This window comes from Hemiscyllium ocellatum, chromosome 31 (assembly GCF_020745735.1).
Source record: "Hemiscyllium ocellatum isolate sHemOce1 chromosome 31, sHemOce1.pat.X.cur, whole genome shotgun sequence".
NCBI classification, from domain to species: Eukaryota; Metazoa; Chordata; class Chondrichthyes; order Orectolobiformes; family Hemiscylliidae; genus Hemiscyllium; species Hemiscyllium ocellatum.
Window position 1 is genome coordinate 32,933,546 of NC_083431.1, and position 22,795 is coordinate 32,956,340.

Genomic DNA, 22,795 nt, shown 5'->3' on the forward strand with positions numbered 1-22,795 from the left:
TGAGTTAGGATATGGCACTTTTCTGTATTAATAATGCTTGGCTTTGCTTTCTGCCCAAACTCATTGAAACAATTGTTTGCTTGATAACCTAGCAATGGCTTGAGCTACAGTAACTTGTATTTATCTGATGTCTTTAACAAATGAAAATACCTCAAGAATCTTCATTGGAATGGTTATTGAACAAAAGTTGACAGAGAAACGTACAGTTTCATTGGTTAGATGACCAAAAGCTTGATCAAAGAGGCACATTGCAAGGTGTGTCTTACAGCATGAATGCTAGGTAAAGATATAGAGGGGTTATTCCAGAACATAAGACATTGGCAGTTGAAGACACAGCCACTATTAGTTGAGCAGTTAATGCCTAGGTGGCCAATTGTGGAAACTACGGAGAGTTTGGAAAACAGTGATGAGAATTTAACTGGGAGTCAGTATGGATCAGCAAGCACATTGATGGGTGTACTGGGAAGGGAATCTTGTCACAAATAAAAACAGAAATTGCTGTGGAAACTCAGCAGGATCTCACGGCAGCTGTAGAGAAAGAAACAGAGTTAACGCTTCAAGTCTAGTCTGACATTTCTTCACAGTCACTGGCCTCAAAATGTTAACTCTGTTTTCTCTCCATAGATGCTGCCAGATCTGCTGCATTTCTCCAGCTATTTCTGGTTCTGTTTATTTCAGACCTCTGCAGTTCTTTGTTTTATTTTAGGGAATTTTGTCGGTCATCCATTTATCAGGAACAGTTTTGAGGATGTTGGAAGCAGTCCCGGGAACAAGATGGAAAGACGATGAATGAAGTAAGATGAAGCCGAAACTAGAGAGAGATGTGAATTCAGGGCATGGACAGTAGCAGAGAGGAATTTGGAGAAGGGAGAGAAGTGGGAGAGGAAGTGGATTGAATGGCCTCAATCTTAGTGGTGCAGGAGTCCATGAGCACCTCACAGTCATTGTTGAAATGGAAGGTGAAGAATGCGAGAGAAGAGTTAAGAGTGTTGTTTATAGTGGAGAAACAAAGTCAGGGGATTTGTATTTTCAAACGATCCGGGAATAGTGAGATGTTTCAGATGATGAGCACAGGATCTGTAAGTGTTGTACGTGGTCCAACCAGACAGTGGAGAGTTAACCAAGTCGTCCATTATAACCATTCATTTCTGTCTCCCTTGAATTGAAGGGGTGAAGCTGAGGGATGTACTGGGGGTACGGTCAGCTTGAGAGACAGAAATACATATATTTTTAATGAAACCTGTGTTTCAAAGGTGTTAGAAAGGGTGTGGTTAATCAAATCAGTAGCTGTAGATATGTTGTAATGACATCAGGGCCAAAAGAAGACTGGTGGGATTTTGAAAGCCCTGTTGTAAATGAATTAAATAAGTTTGTTTTCCCCAATGGCAGATCCAAAAATAACGAGAGCTTGGGGAGGGGGATTTGAGTGGCGAGCAATACAATGAAATGACCAGTGATTGACAAAAAGAGGTTGGATTGATGTAACATAATTCACATCGACAAATGAGAGCAGCATGATATTGTTTCTCATGGTTACTTACAGCTCTGCACTTGTTAACGAAAGGTCAAAAATGTGTAAGAAAATTCACCAGCTGCTCAGAAAATGGCCTCTATGTTCTTTTACAGTTGCTGGCTTAAATTAAACATTTCACCTACTCATCAGACTGTCAGAAATAGTTTATCTTTCCATATTAACAGGATTTTCTATCTTCCTCTGCAGACCTCCAATCCGATTGATGTAGCAGGACGGCCTGGAGCAGTTCCCCATACCCTGCTGCAAAAAGACCCCAGGGTAAATGTGATCAGATTTTTCAAAAAGCTGTCCCTTGGTTATTCATTTTATATCGGTACATTGTCCTTGGATAATCGGCAACTCTTTAATGTCTGCCATATTTGCATTCTACATGTTCAAATAGGCTATAAATGCACAATTAGACCAGGAAACTATCTGTGCTTGGGATGGAAATATTGACACTATGTTGATTGTAGCTATTTGTTTTCTCAACTGTGAAAAGAGATACAAAAAGTTATTATGCTTTTGTCAGATAAAGATACGGGGGAAAATGTTAGGCAATCAGGGCAGCACAGTGGCTTAATGGTTAGCACTTCTGCCTCACAACGCCATTGACCTGGATTCAAATCCACCGTTGAGCGACTATATGGAGTTGCGCTTTCTCCCATGGGTTTCCTCAAGATGCTCCAGTCTCCTCCCACAAGCCAAAGGATATGAAAGTTAGGTGGTATGGCCATGCCCATAGTGTCCAGGGATGTGCAGGCTCGGTGGGTCAGCCATGGGAAACGCAGGGTTACAGGGGTAGGGTAGGGGATTGCGTCTGGTTGGGATGTTCTTTAGAGGGTCAGTGTGGTCTCAGTAGGCTGAATGGCCTACTTTCACACTTTCGGGATTCTATGATTCAAAGACCCCAAGCAAAGGGGTCAGCATTTTTCTCAAGGAAGCAGGATAATTCAATGTCAATTTATTTTGATCTATCTGAAACATAGTAATTTCAGAAGAGAATTGGATAAATAATTGATAAAGGAGGAAATTGTGGATCTGTGAGATAAACGGTGTCAAGCTAATTGGAGAGTTCTTGCAAAAAGTCAGTGCAGGGACACTGGGCTGAATGGGCTCCTCATGAGCTGTAAAACCTTTTATTCCATAGGTATTTGCAAAGCAAGAATGTATTTGACTTGAAAAGGCACAAAAGTGTAGTTCAAGAATGGGCAAGGGCAGAGTCACAATAGGTTGAATGTGCTGTGTACTTTTTTATGGCACCAGAGAACAATATGAATGTAAGGCAATTAATGGGGGTAGAATGAGTGAAACTATCCTTGTGTGTCACTCCAGTAGTGCATCAAAATGGTCAATAGAATATAAACAGCATTATTATCTAGTGCATTGACCTTGCTATTATTCTGTATGCCACTGACTTCTTAAAAAATAATTTATGGAACATAAGAGTTGATGGTAAGTGCTGCATTTATTGCCCTTGAGAATTAAGTGGTGAGCTGCCTTCTTGAACCACTGCAATCCCTGGAGTGTAGAGATGCACACAATGCTATCAGGAAGACAGTTTTAAGATTTTGCCCACCATCAGGGAAGGAACTGTGGCATAGTTCCAAGTCAGGATACTGTGCAGTTTGGAGAGGAACTTGCAATGCTGGTGTTCCCAGGAATCTGTTGGACTTGTCCTTCTAGTTGGTAGAGATGATAAGTTTGTAAAATGTTGGAAGGATACCTTCATGCTTCACTGTATGTCAGTGATGTGGGAGTGAATGTTGGAAGGTGATGAATAGAGTGCTGACCAACAGCTGTTTTGACCGAATGGCATCTAGTTCCTTGAATGTTGTTAAAGCTTCACCCATCACAGTCCAGATTTGTGCTTTGTTAGACAGGTAGGCAGGTATTGGAGAAACAGGAGATGAGTAACTTGCTGCAGAACTCCTAGCCCCTGGCCAGCCCTTGTTCTTTCTGGTCAATGGTAGTCTCTCGGCTGTTGATTGTGGAAGATTCAATAATGATAGAACATCAATGATTAAATGTCAAGGGGTGACGCTGAGATTCTGACTTGGTGGAGATAATTGTTTCCTGGCATACACATAGCATGAACTTTACTTGCCATTTATCAGCGCAAGTCCAGGCCTTGCTATGTAAGGACACTGGCTGCTTCACTATCTAGGGACTGATGAATGGTGCTGAACATTGAGAAATCATCAGTGAATATCAACACTTCTGACCTTAAGATGGAGGGAGGTTCATTGGTGAAGTAACTGAAGGCGATTGGACATAGCACATTACTCTGAGGAATTCCTGCAGAGATGTCCTGGGACTGAAATAATTGACCTCCAACAAACAGAAGCCTCATCCTTTGTTCTAGGTAGGACTCCAACCAGTGAAAATTCTTTTCCCCCAATTCCCATTGACTTCAGTTTTGCTCGGACTTCTTGATGCCACAGTTCGTCAAATGTGGCCTCGATGTCAAGTGCAGTCATTTTCACCTCTCCTCTGAAATTCAGCCCTTGTGTCCACATTTGGACCAAGGCTGTGATGAGGTCTGGAGTGGAGTCACCCTGGTAAAACCTAAACTGGGTGTCACTGAGCAGGTTGTTGCTAAGCAATGCCCCTAGACACAATGTTGCTTACCCCTTCCATCACTGTAATGATACTGAAGAGTAGACTGATAAGGTGGTTATTGGCCATTTTGGATTTGTCTTGCCTTTTGTGGACGGGACATGCGTCAGTAGTTTTCCACATTATTGGGTAGATGAGAGTGTTCTACCTGTATAGCTTGGACTAGGGGCATGGAAAGTTCTGGTTCATTTCTTGTCGAGCCCATATACTTGGCAGCATTCAGTGCCTTTAGCCACATCCTAATATCACACAAAGTGAACCAAAGTCACCGAAGACTGGAATATGTAATGCTGGGGCTGAGATAGATTCAGCACTTCTGGTTGAAGATGGATGCAAATTTTTCAGCCTTATCTTTTTACTCTGATGTATTGGACTCCCCTGCTGTTGAGAATGGGGATACTATGGAGGTAATGGTTTTAACATCCAGCACAATACATATATGGATGCAGCAGGACTGCAGAGTTTGTTGAAGTGTATGCAGATATCAGTTTTGAATTTGACTTTTGTTTGTACTGCTATTCTGACAGTCATTACCAAGCAGCAATGTTATGAACTGTCCCTATCCATTTTGTGCACTGCTTTGCACATACCAGTGAGGCCTCATTGTTTCATGGAATCATTCCCAGAATCCCTAACATGTGGAAGCAGGCCAATCGGACTATCGAGTCCACAGCAACCCTCCGAAGACTGTCCCACTCAGACCCACCCTGTCCCCATAACCCAGCATTTCCCATGGCTAATCCTGCATATCCCTGGACATTGTTTGCAATTCAGCATGGCTAACCTACCTAAACTGCACATCTGGACTGTAGGAGGAAACCAGAGTACAGAGAGGAAACCCAAGCAGACAGGGGGAAAATGTACAGACTCCACACAGACGGTTGCCCAAGGCTGAAATCCAGCCTGGGGCCCTGGCGTTGAGCGGCAGCAGTGGTAACCATTGAGTCACCGTGCTACCCCAAGCCATCCCGCTGTCTGGTGTGGTGAAGGGTAGTCCAGGTTTCTCTGTCCTTTTCTCATAATTTTTCCTTTACAGGGGCCCGTCTCATTCTATTCATATGTGATGTTTGAATCTTATTGGGATGGAAATGTAGTTATCATTTTAAATATTGCGTTTTTTGATAGGAGGTATGTGCTTGCTCGGAGTTAGAATTTCTAACTGTGCCAAAGTAGCAAAAGGTTAGAAGAGTAAAGGTTAAAATAATTCAGTGATCCTGCTTAACTAAACCCTAATACACCAAAGAATTGCTAAGGAAAGGGGTTACACTTTTAGGAATTACTTTCTGTATTCCAAAGGAATCTCATTCTATGATCATGTGCATGAAACATTCTCTATTCCTACAATTAATGACAAAGAACAGAAGGTCAGACAAATGTATGAAATTTTGCTGATTATTTTTTCTACTAATGTTTCATCTGAAAGTAAAATGTTAACATTTCAAATTACTGACTAACGAGGCAATAAAAATTGCAATTATTGTCCTGGTTTGACTGACAGATGTGTAACTGAGCTGTCACTCTTTATTTGCAGCTGACAGATCCATTCAGGCCGATGTTGAGGGTAAGAATTATTCCTTTCGAATTATAATCTGTCTGTGTACTCCCTCTGGGATGGAAAGATAAGTGAATGATTAAGAAATTATACCTTATTAAAGTGTCAGAGTCCTCTCGAGCAAGATCATTTTCAAACATTTAGACAGGCTGCACAGCTTCTTTGTGATTTATTTGTTGAAGTGGCAGCAGGTTTTGGAAGAACTAGTTGGCTTTGCACATGAAGCTAGGTAGCACGGAGCTTTGGGTCCATTGGGCTCACTCAGGGTGGGATCTAGGGCATTACATTTGATATATAAGGAGCAGTAATACTAATCAGTGACCCTGCCATGATGGAGGGCATACAGTGCATTGATGGCTATCTAATTGGTTGTGACCCTTCTCTTTAAATGCAAAGTAGAAACCCCACTGAATCTGTAAAATAGCCTTTGGCACTCCCTGTCAGGGCTCACACATGGATAATGGTTTCGAGAATGTAATGTCCATGAGTAATTGGCGTGTAACCAACTTCTGAAGAAAGGAAATTGGAAAGAATAAAAGAATTAATTTTGACAATTATAATTAGTCAGGGTGCAATATTTTGAGATCCTGTAAAATCTTATGAATGTGTTTACTTGAGGAATTTGAGTGATTTTGTTCATACTTTGCATGTTAAATGGTGGTGACAGTGCAAGGTTGTTTAATTAGAGGTAAACCATCTTGTTGCATAGAATGATTGGTGTGTTTTGTTTGGGCAGGACATGTCCACTCTTGGGGACTTAAGAGCATAGCAATAATATTTTGCTGTAATTTATAATAATGATTAGTTTTAAACTAATCTGAAACAAGCTTTGCAAATGGGACACTTTCTTCTATCAGTTATGCGTAGAGTATAAAGCAAGGGTGTAATGTTGGGAGTTGTATAGAGCATTGGTTAAGCTGCATCTGCAGTAGTATTTGCAATTCTGGTCGCTTCTCTACAGGAAGGATGTGACAGCAAGAGACAGGGTACAGAGGAGTTTCACCAGGATGTTGCCCGCGATGGAGAAATTGAATGATAAGGAGACACTAGACAGACTTGGCTTATCTTCTTTAGAACAGAGAAGCCTGAGTTGGGGAGAAGGCATGATTGAGGTTTATAAAATAATGAGGGGTATGGACAGGGTGATTAGTAGTTAAGGGCTCAATAATGAGAGGCTATTGTTTAGGGCAAAGGGCAGTAGATTCAGAGGGAATTTAGTAAAATAACTTTTTAACTCAGCGGCTGGTGGGAATCTGGAATGCATTGCTGGATAAACTTTAAAAGATATTGGAATGAGTACTTCAAATATTGTAACGTTCAGGGATGTAGGACAGTGCAGAAAATTGGAATTAGTGCACCTTTAGTGATAGTTACAACAGTGGAGATTCCCAAAGGGCCTTTTCTGCGCTGTATCAATCTATTAGATTTGTAAAATACATCCAAAAGAAAATGGTGCAGCTTCAAATGTTGACAGGAAAATACTTCTAAACTGGTGCACCACAGTCCACAACTGGGAAGAACTTGGAGATTCTGAGGCTCAGAACCATCAGAAGCTTATAAATGGGCCGTTGAAGTTAGAATATAGGCTGCCTTATTCTCATTGAAGTTTGATCATTTTCAAAAAAATTAAGTTCTTTGATCCTGGAGATGAGAATTATGTTTGAAGGAAGAGCACTGGAGCTGAAAGGGATCTGTGCCAGTGTGCTCTTCAAATAAGACGGTGGAAATGGAGTAGCCTGGAAAGATTCTCTCCAACATCAACAATGCCTAACATTTACAGAATTCCTTACTGGAATAAAATGCCCCATATGTTTCACATGAGATCAACAAAGAAGAATAAACACTGGACCAGTTAAGATGATATCAGCACAATTGACAACTTGGTCAAAGAGGTAGATTTCAGGAGTAGCTTAAAGTAAGTGAGAAGTAGGAACGTTAGGGAGGGATTTCCAGAGTTTATGGGAACACATGGCGACCAAAGGTAGAGCAACGGGAATAGTTGGAGAAGTTCCGGTCTGGCAGCATCTGTGAGAGAGAAAGCAGAGTGAATGTTTCGGGACCAGTGGCCCTTCAGAAGCAGCAAGGGTTTAGATGAGCTCAAGTTTGCGGACGGTAGAATGGGGGAGGCTTTTCAGGACTATACCAGAATAGCCAAGTGCAGAAGTAACGGAGGCATGAATGATGGTTCATCAGCAGATGAGCTAAAACAGGGGCTAACTTGTGCAATTTTACACTGATGGACACCAGTGGTCATAATGATGGTGGTTTGAATCAAATGTGATACCAAGTTTGCAAACAGTCTGCTTCAGACTCAATCAGTCGCTTGGGAGGAAGAGGTTGGTTAGTTATGTAACTGAGTTTGAATTGGTTGATTAAAGATAGTGGCTTCAGCCTTGCCAATATTTAATTTGGGTGTTTTCTGATCATTCAGGACTGGATGTTAGATGTGCAGTTTGGTAGTTTAGTAATAAAGCAGAATCAGAAGAGGTAGAAATGAGATAGTGCTTGGTGTCACAGGCCTACAAACAATGATGTAGAAGGACAGCATGTCGGTGAGAAACGGGAGTGTTGGGGGTTGCAATACAGGGATACTTCCTTGGGAGACTTTAGAGGTAGTGGTATGGGAGCAGGATGAGGAATCATTGCCAATTACACTCCACAATGATTGGATTGATAACAGTGAAAACAGGCAAGTGCCACCCAGCTAGCTGGATGACAAAGGAGAGAAGAACATTATAACCAAATGTGTCACAGGATGAGGAAGGATGTGAAAACTGAGAAGAAATGGTTTACCATTCTCTCAGTCACCTAGAAAATAATTTGTGACTTCATTAAGAGCAATTTTGGTCCCGTGATAGGAGCGCACACTGCAATGAATGATTCAAATACAAGATTCACGGAAAGATGGTAATATCCGAAGAGGCAGCATCATGTTTGGTGAGGAAAAGCAGTTTGGCTGTTTGCAAGGATGATAGATTAAAGGACTCCAGGTTTAAAGGAGAGAGAGAGAGAAAGATAGCAGCTAAAGAGAAAAACTGTTCATGATAACAGCCAATAGAGGGGGCCAGGATGTGACATTGGCTTCATTTGGAAAAGAAACTTGTTACAATGCCTCAGTTTGGAGGTCTGAGCTAAAATTTACATTGGTCATGAAAAGCTTGTGGTTTCTTGTCATAGATACTGATTAATTACCCTTTAACTGTTGTGTTCTGCAGAAGCCTGGCAAGTGGTGTGCCATGCATGTCCACATAGCATGGCAGATATACCATCACCAGCAAAAGGTCAAGGTCAGTCTCTCTCTGCAAAATTCCATTCATGTTCTATTCACACTGTCTTAATTTAAATGGTTATCTGTTCACGATTGTTATTCAGGAGAAAGCTAAAATGGCTGACCTGAACAAGAAGTGATGGCATAAACCGTTCAAGTCAATCACTATAAGGACCAGCCTAATCAAAAGATTTTGATGGCATATACCATGCGAGTCAAGCAACTTAAGAAATCAGTAGAAGTCTAAATTTTGTTTTATTCACTTGTAGGACATGAGTATTGCTGGCTGGCTAGCATTTATTGCCCATCCCTAGTTTCTTAAGAGCTGAGTGCCTGCTTAGAACCTTGTTATTTGGAATCTCAACTCAGTTAAATTTCCCTGTTATAGTGTTCATCAGTTCTTTGCAGGGTGTATTGTCACTTCCCCAGAGTATTTCAGCACCTTGTTGGATGGTGAATGGCATTCAGTGGGAGCAGTGTTCCAGGGGATAGTCTGTGGCACATTCTCGGGAAGTTCAGAGCACACTGGGATACTGTCAGCTTTTTTTTAATCACATACTTTCCTGACACTTATGTCATTCATCGTCAAATTCTTCCTCATTTTATTTCCATGTTGTGTACTCATCAGGGATCCAATCCAAATGATGGATTTCAGACAGAATAAATCCAGGTGAAATAGGTTTAGATTACACTGATTCAGTCCTGGTCACCACGAGCTTAGAGAAGGAATCCCTGCTTCATTTCATTCAACTCACGGCTCACACTTAAGAGAATCTCGAATTAATCATTTGGAAAACCACACTCCCAGGTTAAGGTGTCCTCTTCCAAGGTTCTTATATCGTAGCATTGAGTTAGAGGGGGATTTATATTGCATCTTAATGATTCTTTGGGTAGCTTGGTTGTGTTTAAAATAGGAAAAGCTGTATGCACCAGGGCAGATACGAATACACAGCAAGATCAAAGTGACTTGTTAAAGAAAGACCAAAGCATTTGCATCATTGTAGTCAAATTAATACGATATTGATGGAATTGTTGTCTAAGCAAAGTGATCAATTATATTATGACAGTCCAGTGCACAGAAGAAGGTTCAGTGATGTAAAGCTTTGGAAGCCATACCTTCACATAAATCGTATCCCAATCACTCTCACTGATCCACACCCATTCACTTCTAGTAGTCCACATTCCAAACACTTCTGTTCAACCACATCTCAATCACTTGTTAGTCCATATCCTGATCATTCCTATTGATCCACATCTTGAGCATTCTGGTAGTCTGTATCCTGATCACTTATGTTTGTCCATATCCCGATCACTCCTGTTAGTCTACACCTTGATCTTTCCCACTAGACCAAAATCCTGATACCTGAGTCCCGCCTTCTCATGAAATATTTAATCTCTATCATTGGTAACGTGAATCGTCTAAAATCAATGTTTAACTTTGCTGGACAAATTGCAAGAATTCTGAATAAACTGTGGAAATGCAGTTTACAATGTTTTTCTCATATTTCTGAATCACTACAACCAGTTTTATGATGGAGTATAGGGAGAATCTCCCTCCTCTGCCTAAATGCCAGGATGTGCACCCATCCTGTTCCTGGCAAGAAACTGCATCTCCCCACTCTGCGATAGCAATAGACCCACCCCAGTCCAAATGTAGAGAAATGCGCTCAGGACTAAACTGCAGAGTCCTGACACACCCTGCAAGAACGGACCACACTCTCCCACACCCACAGAAACCCACATAACAGTCCTGGTAACTCAAAATGTATTATTTCGAAGAGGAAATTTTCAAAGTTTAGATTGGGCAATGTGAAAAACCTAGCACATTGTTGAAACAGTTATTGCTGAAAGAGTAATTATTGCATAATTTAACGTAAGCTTGAATATATGAGTCACCACTGATTGGAACATATATTAATTTGTCAAATATGTCAGCCTGCTTTTGTAAATAAAAACATCAAGTGTTAGAAATTCTCAGCAGGTTTGGCAGTATCTGGAGGGAGAGAAACAGATTGTGATTCAGGCTGTTACCCATTTTCAATGAAAGGTTTCAGACTTGTACAAAAGGAGCATGGAGTGTGAGGTGGTGAGACATAGCTTGACCGGGATGTTTTTTGATTTTGCACCTTACAGCAGCAGATGCAGTCCGATCCACACAAACTCGACTTTGGCCTGAAGCCGGAGTTCCTAAGCCGGCCACCTGGCCCCAGCATGTTTGGCGCTATCCACCATCCTCATGAGCTAGCTCGCCCAGCAACTCTCTTCTCCACCGCTGGTAAGGAATTGCACTTCAGAGCATGGTCATCCGCTCAGCAGTGACTGAACGGCAGTAATGTTCACTTTGTCCTACTGCTAGGAGGTCAAATTCATGAATAGTTGGTTGGGTTGCCAGTTTTGTGTATTTTACCTGTACAAATACCCATATCCACTAGATGGCACTATTCACATTCAGTACGGCCCCTCCAGCGTTAACCTCGTGCACAATCTACTTCTGTGCAGTGGAAAGTGAAAAGTAGTAAATTCCTGTGACTATGCTTTCACAGAAATTCCATATCTTTTCTTAAATAAATGATATTTAAAAGCATTTATTTTCAGCAAAGTCTGTGTAAATAGATTTGAACAGTCAGACTGTGTTAGGCTTGTTCTAAATTGAGTTCAGAGTAACAGTAAGTTCCTGAGGGGAAATCTTTCTATTAGTTTATAAGAGTGACTGCTTCTAATGCACTTCATGGCCTGTAAAGTGCTTTTAGCCATGCTGAGGTCACAAAAGACACTGGAGCAATGCAAGTTCATCCTTAATGAAGAGGGAATAGAATCCAGACAGAATATTTAACCAGCTCGCTTCTCCCCTGGGATGACTTTCATGCTTTCATAGCCTTTCTGTGCACATAGACCTATTGTGAAAAATGTGACAAAGTCCACACTGGAACCTACCTGACTAACCTTGTCACAATTTAATTACACTCTCCCTCATTAGAAGCTCTGTGAACCCTATATCACTGAAGGTATCTTTGTCTTTCTCCTTTGCATAATTCTTTGTCTCTTCCTCCCTCTTTCCCTGTCTCTCAATGTTTCTTGCTCTGCTGATCTGTCCGTGTTTCATTTATTCCTCACTGTCTCCTCTTTTTTTTTTGCTAATCGTTCACGGGATGTGGGCATTGTTGGCTTGGCCAGCATTTATTGCTCATCCCCCCCCAGGGCAGTTAAGAGTCAACCACATTGTTGAGGGTTTGGAGTCACATGTAGGCCAGACCAGGTTAGGGTGGCAGTTTCCTTCCCTAAAAAGCATTAGTGATCCAGATTTTCTTCTCAACAATCAGTAATGGATTCATGGTCATCATTCAGCTCTTCATTCCAGATTCTTCTTTACTGAATTCAAATTCCACCATCTGCCAAGGCAGGATTCATACCTGGGTCGCCAGAATATGACCTAGGTTTCTGGATGAACAGTCCAGCAATAATGCCACAAGGTCATCGCCTCCCCTATCTCTACTGTTCTCTGTTTTTTCCATCTGTCTCTATTTCTCTGTATTTTTATCTTTCCCTCTTTCAATTGCACACCCCACCCAAATCTTTGTGCTTTACTTACTCAGTCTGATTCTCAGAATAAATTTGTCACTCTCTCTAGTTATCAAAAAATTTTAAACCTCGCATCATCGTTAACAGACTGTGCACACAACCTACGGAATTCCTGGAACTATTTCATTTTTGAAGGTGGTATTCTCCACTAATCTGCATAGTCATTGGGATTAGAAGTCTTCAAAATGAAAGCTTAACTAATCTCCACTTCCTGAGCGTCATGATAAATCTCATTGACACTATTAAGATGCAATTAAAAAATGTGTTTTACCTCATGCATTTGGTTTGCCAAGCTATTTCAAGATGTTGCAGATCACAGTGAACCATTTTGTGTGAATGCTTCTCTCATAACTTTGAAGAAAACTGCCTTCTCTGTCTCTTTGCAGGTACTACCCATCCAAGTGGAAATCCCTTTGGACCTCCACCTCATCACAACAGCTTTCTGAGTCCAGCTGCTCACTTAGGTAATCATGGGCTGGCTGGTGTTTGGGGAAAAGTTGGGGAAAGAGGTCGCAGACTGAAACAACTGCCAAGACGTTAGCACATACAGTACAGTCTACTCCACTTAAGTGTACGCTCTTGGGAAAATGTCCAAATTTGGCTCAGTTGGTTATGGCTGCATGATAATAACTCAGCATTTAATGGCAGAATTCACTGTAAACTACATTCCTATTCAGGGCACGATTTTCCTGTTTCTGAGCGTGCGGGGTGTGCCTGTAAGGTAATGACCAATGTGCTGCTCTATCCGCCCATCAGCCCATTCACAGCTGACCGGCAAGCAAAGGCACAGGTATCACCAGCGGCCAACCAGTAAGAGGCTGGCAATCTCTGAGCCCTGATGTCTGCTGGTTAAGGCCAATTCCTCAGAGGATCTGACAAAAAGAAGCTAAATTGATCTTCCCCTCCTTCCCTCAGTCTGGGAGTCAGCTGCAGGGCTAATGTGTTCAGGACAGAGGGCTTTACAAGACCTTGCCCCCCACCTACACCCCCAGTAATTGGTGGATTTGGGGAATTGGAGTCCTGTTTCCTAACTGGGCAAACAGGTTGCCATGATTTCCCACTCAGGGAAATGAGCCATCGTCCTCTCCCACCGCAGAGGGGACATGAACAAGGAGGTGGCAATTTAAGGCCCTTAGTTGGCCATTAGTTGACCTTAATCACTGGCAAGTTAAGGAAGTCACTCAGTAGCTAGTTGTGGTGAGACCAAGGTAAGTTTCTCTAAAGGGAAAACCCCACACATTATTTCCATTTCCCATCAGCTCCAGAGACGGTAAAACCACACAGCATCCTTGTATTGCTCATCAGTGAACATGCAGCCCTTGAGCTATTTAAGTTGCCTTCCGCTGTCATACCATAGCGAATAGAGAATGACATTTCAGAAAGCTTCGCTTGCTGCAGTGCACTATAGAGCATTCCTACTCCTGATAGACATGTAAATAATTGGTTAAAATTGGTTACCTGGGCAATTTGTTGTGTTTGTGCATTTCAATGAGGTGTGTCGGAAAAATGGTAGCACTCTAGGTGGCTGAAATGTTGTTAAAAATTGTTGCGTTTATGATCATGGGCTGCAGTCCCTCAAAGTACCAGATGGTGGTGGTGTTAGGAACATTTAATTCCCACAAACTCAGCAACGCAACGCTGCTGTGTCCAAAATCACAAAATTGAAAGGGGAAGGAGAAAATCTAGCGGGATGGTGAGTATATTTTTTTGATTCAGGATGTTCCCTCTTTTTATATCAGATAACAATAGCTGGCAATTTTGGGAAACAAATTGCTGTTGGAATGGAAAGACTGTTGAGGTGATGTTCACTCTGTGCTGGGCTGTTCCACTGACATTAATTGTAGGAACAATTGCCTTGCACCGGAATAGGGAATCCATTACAATTGGCATTGGATGCCATTTCAAGCTAGTCTGAGCTGTGTTCTGAAACTAAACTCAAAAAATACATCAGAATAAAGTTCCTACCTCAGGTTGGCTGCAATCTCAGAGGTTTGAATGCATGGTTTGATCCCTCTTATTATAGCACAGCACCTTTCTGCCAGTTGAGATGCCAACCACTTGGATCACCCAATTGAATGATTACTGACGTCAGACGAACAGCTATTTCCTTTCTAGCTCCAGCATTTTACAACTAGTGAACGAGGAGTCTTCATTCTCTTTCTAAAAGCCCCCTTTGATTTTCCTCCTGATTTTCTCTCTGCAGTGAGGAGGAGACGCTAACTAATTAAGCAAATCTGCCGTGTCAAGAAAATTGAGGTTTTCAAGTCTCTTGGCGAGAATATGCCTTTTGCAAACGGTGGTAATGTCAGTGGAATGCCTGCTGGTGACACTGCTGAGCTTGGAGAAGTTGATTCTCGGCTGCATTTGTGGGTAACCCTGGCGGTGGGTAATACACCCCATCCACATGTTTAGAATTGGAAGGTGGCTTTTAAGTTGGCACCCAGCCCCCATGTGCTGTAAATGAAAGTTAGTGAGGTCACCAGAACCAAACTAATACATTTGCAGGAGCCCTTGAGAGTCGCTTTCTGAGTGCTGATTGTGTTTGGAATTTTGCACAGATTTATTTTTCACCTTCTCTTTTAGTCATACTTCAGTACTTTATTCTATTTTCCCCAACTTTGATAGCCTTTCAGGGCTGTCATTCATATAACCAATATCAACACTGTCTTTTTAATTCTCTGGGAAAAGGCTATTTTAAATATTGTGCTGGACGTAGACTGACCATACTTGACAGTGAATCATTCGTATTAAGGCCCATCGCCTTTTTAGAGGTAATGTCCTTAAAATAAATGGTATTTTTCAGGCGTTGAAAAGGCATCAAGATCTACACAGTCTGTGCACTCCAGGCTGTGTTTCACTAATGGCCTGAAGAAGGGCTTATGCCCGAAAAGTCGAATCTACTGTTCCTTGGATGCTGCCTGACCTGCTGCGCTTTTCCAGCAACACATTTTCAGCTCTGATCTCTAGCATCTGCAGACCTCACTTACTCCTGAGTTTCACTAATGGCATGATGTCAGTGGTAAAACTGCGCTGATATATCATGGCAGCTATTCTTAACGGCAGTACTCTCCTCTACTGGAAGCAAACATTCTGTGATTTCTGAGCAGCACTGCCACCTGCTTAGTACCTGTAACTGCTTCTTACATTATCTTTCCAAATCATGGAATTTCATCGCCATGGATACAAAGAGCTATAATCTGACAAGGGTCTGGTTAATCTGATGTATTGATGTGGAAACTTCAGGTGTAAAACAAGCACCAAGGCATCCAAATGCTTTTAGCCTGAAGTCCTTCATCCATAATATCAATACAAGTATTAGAAGAAGCCTCTAGGACACACACCATGATACTAGTTCTTTTCATGTGCTAAAGAATGAGCCTAACAGCTGTCTTCGGCCTGTTCCAACAAGTTGATTGGCTTGGATTTTGAAGCAAGAACCAGGCCCACACATGTCCTAGCCAGCAATGGTATTTTGAAGTGAAGCCCTCCTGTTTGACTCGATGCCTCAGGGATAAGCCTTGTCTCAACTCATTGCATATGCACCCAAATTTTTGACCACTGTTGATTCAGAAGCAGGGAGCTTGACAAATTTAGACCTGGAGACTTTTCTTCTGAAATGTCTCAAGTTAGTGATACTTAAATATAATTTGGATAAGAAGGACGCAGGAGCTTTGGTGAGGTGGCTTCACTAACCAGTACTCATCCACAAGTCTAGTTGTTTGAAAATAAAATTGAACTATGCAAAAATTGGCACTTCAAAATGATGGACAACTGAAGATAGACTACATAACCTTTTTGATGAGTGATTATCTTTTGTTCCTGTAGAATTGAGTTGGTTAGAAGTCACAGGCAGAGGAATTGCTCACCCAGTTCTCTTCAATTAAGCGATGTACTTGTATCTGTGTTCATAGAAAAAGAGAGAGTGAATTGAGTAGCACGAACAATAATAATTGAATAAGATTGCTGGAAAACCTGATCTGATGGAAATCTATGATTCCAAAATGCTGGATGAATGACTGCAACCCAATACTCAACACAATACAATTTGCAGCAGTAGGCACAGATTTGTGTCTTTGTTTCCTTTGAAGATATGCTTTTGATTTTGGAGGCGTATCACCTTGGAAGAAGCTTGGCATTTCCCAAACAAGGGGAAGATGAAAGTACCTCCCAGCCACTTGAGTGGGCCTCCGGAGGAGTGCAATTCTCAGGCCTGAGGCAGATATTGGCTACGCCTTATTAGTTTGCTGAGGATGATGTGCAATGATTCCTGAAAGGAGAGAGCAAAGAAAGAGCTTTAGTGAGGAACATGAAGAAATAAATTGAAAATGGAAAGCTGAGAAGAAACCTGAGTGAAATGCAATGACACAGTGGTGTTTGATAGATGGACAAGCAACATTTTTGCCATACACGATGACGAATTAGCAGCATCTGATTGGAAAATATGTTTTCCACTTACGTGTCCAATCTGAATTTTCAATTCTCAAGAAGTTGTGCAGTGTACATTGTGAATCAATTGCCTGTTTGTTCGAGGTGAAAGAATTCATTACCCACTGACAGGCTCACCTGATTATTACAATAAGAGAGCATTGCGTGTTGTAGGGACATCTGAAAGACTAGTCTGAGCCCGAGATTTTTAATTGCTTGTTCACTGTTTTTCAAGTGAGATGTTGAAACACAACCCCGAAATCTAATCTAAAATTGAACTCCATTCTGCTGATAATTTTCGAGTCACATGTTTGATATCAGTCGGAAATCACAACTGAGCTAGATTTTTTAAACATCAATCGAATTGAATCAAATGTAGAAAGCAGTCTAGACTTAGTCAAGGTCATATGTCACAAATAATTCCCAAGTAAGGCACCTTTTGTGGATGTGAGATTGAATACATCCAACTGCTCACCTATAGGAAGAGGCGAAACTTTCAATATTTTACAACTTTAGTGCAGTGTGTCTGTTTTATAAACTCCCTCTTTTTAACTGTTGTACATTCTCCTAAGACACGTTCACATTGTTTATGATAGTTCTTCCCAGCATGCTGCATTATGTCGTGCCCCAGATCAAAAATATCCTTGGAAATTATTCAAGAGATTTCACTGACAGCATTTGGGACAGCCGTCTGAAACAAGAAACACAATTTTCCTTGCATTGAACAACAACTTAGCTTTATATAGCACATTTGACAAAACAAGATGCCCAAAGATGTTCAACAACAGCAGTATCAGCAAAAAAAAATGATGAGAAGATGTTGTCAAGACAAATGACCAAAAGCTGCATTGAAGAGCTAGGGTTTAAAGACAGGCTGAAAGGAGGAGAGAGATGTAAAGAGCTGGAGGGATTAAAAATGGTAATGCAAAAGCCAGATTCAAGGATTGGATAATCCTTAGAGGCTTATTGAACTGAGGGATGTTACAACAATGGGAAAGCATATTGGCAAGGGTGTGGAATTGATAATTGGTATGTTGCTGAACAGAGAGCTGTTGTAGATCAGTTAGCAGAGCGGTGTGTTGGGTGAATGACGGCTGCCGGGAGTTAAGATTTGGGCAGTGCTATTAGATGAGCACAAGTTTGTCTGTGGTGCCAAGATAGAGGTCAGGCATGAGAGCATTGGCATAGTGAAGTGTAGAAGTCTCAAAGTGAGGATTGAGAGTTTCAGCAGCAAAAGAGCTGAGGTAGGGTCAGAATTGATTGGTACAGACATGGAACTAGGCACTCCTGATTGGGTAAATAGCTAATGGTAAGTTCATCTTGCGGCCAAACATTTTTGGATATATTTCTAATTGACCTGTTGAGAAATGTTATAATGAAGCAGGTGGAACTTGAACTTGTTACAAAAAACCCCACAGGACTGCAGATGCTAGGAGTCTGAAACAAAAACAGAAATTTTTAGGAAATCGGAGCTGGTCTGGCAACATCTGTGGAGAAAAAGCAGGGTTAACGTTTCAACTCCCGTGACCCTTCTTCAGAACAGGATGGGGTGTGAATTGTCCAGTTCAACTTCAACATCTAGCTGCCCAAGATGGAAATAGTGGCTGACCAATAGAGCTTGGGACAGGGACCAAAGGCAAATCCAATGGCTCCTGAACAGGGTTGCAGAGACCACCATGCTTAATTAATTACCCACACCACAGGATACATCATTCGTGCCTGCTCATTCCAATGATTTTGGTACCCAGGAGGGATTAAAGGATCCATTGACTGACTGGGCATCAGTAAGAAGTCTGCAGTATGAACACCACTCAGCCTGTTTAAAGCTCTCTGGAATCTCTTAGACTGGGGCAACAGTTCAATTAAGCTAACCCCTTTTATAAAGTCAGCAGCCTCCTCCCAAACAAAACTACCACCTGCCACTCCTGTTGCCATTGCCCATGTGCCAGCTGGCCAGAGCACTGTTATTGTATTGAAATTGAGCATCAGGCCCTTTCCTGGGGTTCTGCTTTTCCCCAAAGCCACCTGCATTTCTTTCACTGGAAGTCAGCAGCCTTGTACCATCTCTGAGGCAGGCAGTAAGGTCATGCTGAATAGGAGCACTTCGCTTGGTAAAGGCACTGGGAAGATTGCGTTAAGGTAGATGTGCCACATTTTGTTCCACACTGAGTTTAAGGTTGCTCTTAGAGAAACTATGGTCAGATAAAGCCATCAGATGAGAACCTTTGTCTCCACTTTCTTCCTTCACCCTCTTTCAGTAGCATGTCCCACCCTGCATAATGACTGTTCACTCTCATGCTGCTTATTACTGAACCCATGTGTGAGAGCAGCCGGTTTGTCAGCAAACCCCCTTCTGTGGCTATGCTCCCTGGAGACTTTGACAACCACTCAAAGCACCAAACACCTGTAGTATTGAACCAAAAGGAATCTACAAGGAACATACTATAGGAAGCAGATTGCGTTAAATAACATTATTGTTGTGAAGGTGTGTCTTTCCTGTTGCTGAACCAACGTTCAGCCATGTTAAATTCAGAAAGAGCGTTAACTGCAGTGTTGACTTAGGGTTCATGTGACATAGTGGGAGTGTCCCCACCTCTGGATTAGAAGTCCTGGGTCCAAGTCCCACCTGCTCCAGAGATGTGTCTGAACATCTCTGAATGGTTTGATTTGAAAATGTCAAACTGGAGTGTTGATCTCCAAGGTGTAACATTGTGGACACAGCACCATCAGCCTGCTGTGCAAACTTCAAGCAGCCATTCTCTGCAAGTGTTCATACCTTTGTCAACATGATGCCCAGGGTGATTCACCCCACAAGTTCCATATTAGAGCTCTGAGTACATTCATAGTGTCTATCCAACCCTATTTTCTCACTCAGTAGCTTTAATCTTCCTGTTATTTAGTTGGAAGAAATGTCTTCTCATCTATTTTGGATGTCAGAGATGGTGGAAGGATTCAGAGAGGGGGTACCTCAAAGTTTCAGGGATAATGAGTCTCAGTTGACTGCTGTCCACTTTCTCTGATACACTAACAGGTTTGTCAAGCAAATAGTATTGGGTTTGCATGACCTGAGGAAAAAGTAAGGACTGCAGATCCTGGAGAAGGAATGAAGAAGAGCTTAGGTTCAAAATGTTGACTCTCCTGCTGGATGCTATCTGACCAGCTTTGCTTTTCCAGCACCACACTTTTTGACTCTTTCCGTGACCTGACTCAATGAACCCAACCTCACACCATTTCTCCTCTTTGATAAATCAACGGAAGAATTTTCTGCTGATTAGTGCAAGTGGTCAAGATAGAAGTTGTACTTGACCAGAACACACCCCCATAGTAATCTCCAGTCGAGTGACACCTAAGGTGCAAAAAAATTCACATGAATAGCAGGGAACATCATTGGAACAGAGTGAAATTTAAATTTCCTATATTTGTCAGGATTTCTCTGTAGAAACATGTCTCTGAAGACTACATTTCACAAAAGAAGCAGTGATGATGCCATTCCAGGTACTGCACAGTAAGCATGGGATTGCCAACAGCTGTTGGGTGCACATAGCAACCCTGAGTTTTCACATCTCCGATATCTTCCAGGCTGCCATTTGGAATTTTCAATCACAAAATTCAGCAAATGATGCACCAAGTGCATGAAGCAGGCAGCATATGACTCACTTGCAAGAATATTTCAACTTGTTCTCCATGATAACTGAATAACGAAGGAACGAGCAGAGGCTCTGTTCTTTGGAAAAGAGGTTATCTGATAGTCTCGGGAATTATGAAAGAATTCAGTAGGGTAGTTATCACAAAGCTCCTTCCGCTTGTGGTGTGATTGCAAACCAGGTTGCATCAATAGAAGTGACTAATGGGACCAATAAGATAAGCAGGGAAATAATTGATGATAGAGATAGGAGTGTATGAAAGTTTGCTCCCACATGGAGTAGTTTTGAAGCAAATGCATTTGTGCATTGAAATGAATGTTAAAGATTATGGATGTGAGAGAGAGGAATAGAAAAGTATCATGAAATAGGGTGGGAAAAGGTTCCTGTGAAACACGTTTCTCTTCTGGGAAAAAAAACTAGATGATTGTGGGGATGCAGTGGCTATCTACAATTACTCTAGACCTCCACAGAATCTTGCCAACAATTTCACTTTTTTTATGAACACACATGGGCAATGAATATGCAACTTGTTTGTGACTACCATATGCAGCATAATGCAGTCTTCTGTGTTGGAAGAGGAGTATAAGGTTGACTGCTGTGCTTTGAGCCCATAGTTGATAATATCAGTGGAAGGTGTCATGGAGTTTTACAGCACAGAAACAGACCCTTCGGTCTAACCAGTCCATGTTGACCATAATCCCAAGCTAAACTCCCAAAATCCCACCTGCCTGCTCCTGTCCCATATCCTTCTAAGTCTTTCCAATTCCCATACTTGTCGAAATTTTTTTTAAATGTTGTAATTGTACCGACATCCACTATTTCCTCAGGAGGTTCATTCCACACGCGAACAACCCTCTGTGGAAACGATTTGCCCCTCTGTGTTTTTTAAATCTCTCTCTTCTCACCTTAAAAATGTGCCCCCTCGTTTGAATTCCCCCACCCGAGGGAAAAGACAACTACCATTAATTCTATCTATACTCCTCATTATTTTATAAACTCCTATAACATCACCTTTCAACCTCCTCACTCCAGTGAAAAATGCCCCAACCTATCCAGCTTTTCTTTATAACTCAAACCTTCCACACCCGACAATATCCTGAGGGGTTGGGTGGGAAGAAGCTCTCCTGTCTGACCTGTGGAAATTAGAATCAGGCTGGTGGAAACATTGGAAACCTTCCCACACAGTAAGGGAGCTCTTTATAATGAAAGGATCAGTGTGCTTTTGGGCTGGTGATTGGAACTCCATGATGCAGCTAAGCTCCTTGCCAGTGAACATCCAGTGTGGTGGGTGTGTCCACTGTTTAACTTGATATTTCTTAATCTGGAATAGAAAGAAAATAGGGATGCTATTTCAAATTTTACTGAGTATTTCATGTTCTTGGGATGTGTAAATGGTGAAACATCCCCGTTAATTGCAGCTTGAACAAGGTCTTATCTCTATCTCAACTTGACATCACTTGTACTGGTATACTCCTGACTCTGGGTGGCCATTCTTCCTGTTAGATGAGTTTAGTTAAGTCGAAGGATTATTTTTAATTGCAGTTAGAAACATTTTTGAAAATTCATTGATTTTGATCGAAGGAGTAACTGGTGGACACGTATTGGTTTGTATTTTTTAGAGCCCTTTAATAGACCAAGTGGTTTGAGTGGTCTGAGATCCTTAAGTAACAGCGCCTTTGGTGGACTGGGGAACCCTTCAATCAGTGAGTATTTCTGTCCTTTCAGTTCTTTGTATGACTCTCTCATGTTTTACGTTGAGAAGTGATACTTTGGCTGAGACTTGAGCAGTACTAAGCCAGTACTGAGAGTTATAGCACAGCCAGGATTGTTTAGCCATAAAACAAAACCAACTCCATGCTAGTATACCAAAAGAGAGATAAGCATATGCTCTTGAGCTTGTCATTGGACTAGATTGCATCTGTGTGGATCACGCCTGCATATGTTACAGCTGGGTGTGTCACATCTATATGTTGTACCATTCTATATACCTGTGTTTCACACCTGCATACACTATGCAGTCTGTGCATGTGCCACGTCTGTGTATATTATCCCATCTATGCCTGACCTGAGTAAATCTTTCCTCTTTGGATCATACCTGTGTATACTGCACCTATCTGTGCATATTACACCTATTGGTTGCATTTGTCTTTATTACTGCTGTGATGTAGCTGTGTAGTACATCTTTGTCATGTCCT

The 22,795-nt window shown here is 41.7% G+C and overlaps 1 protein-coding gene across 9 annotated transcripts in view; it reads left to right on the forward strand.

Moving 5' to 3' along the window:
* auts2a (activator of transcription and developmental regulator AUTS2 a) overlaps positions 1–22,795 on the forward strand; it is a 1,193,837-nt gene that overhangs the window by 1,154,775 nt on the left and 16,267 nt on the right. For 6 of the 9 annotated variants that reach the window (XM_060847963.1, XM_060847969.1, XM_060847968.1 and 3 more), the window contains 6 exons: positions 1,721–1,792; positions 5,664–5,693; positions 8,900–8,971; positions 11,086–11,227; positions 12,918–12,995; positions 22,220–22,303. In XM_060847963.1, coding sequence (XP_060703946.1) covers positions 1,721–1,792; positions 5,664–5,693; positions 8,900–8,971; positions 11,086–11,227; positions 12,918–12,995; positions 22,220–22,303 — 478 coding nt within the window. The remainder of the gene's footprint in view (positions 1–1,720; positions 1,793–5,663; positions 5,694–8,899; positions 8,972–11,085; positions 11,228–12,917; positions 12,996–22,219; positions 22,304–22,795) is intronic. The other 3 variants (XM_060847965.1, XM_060847967.1, XM_060847971.1) reach the window with 2 other exon arrangements.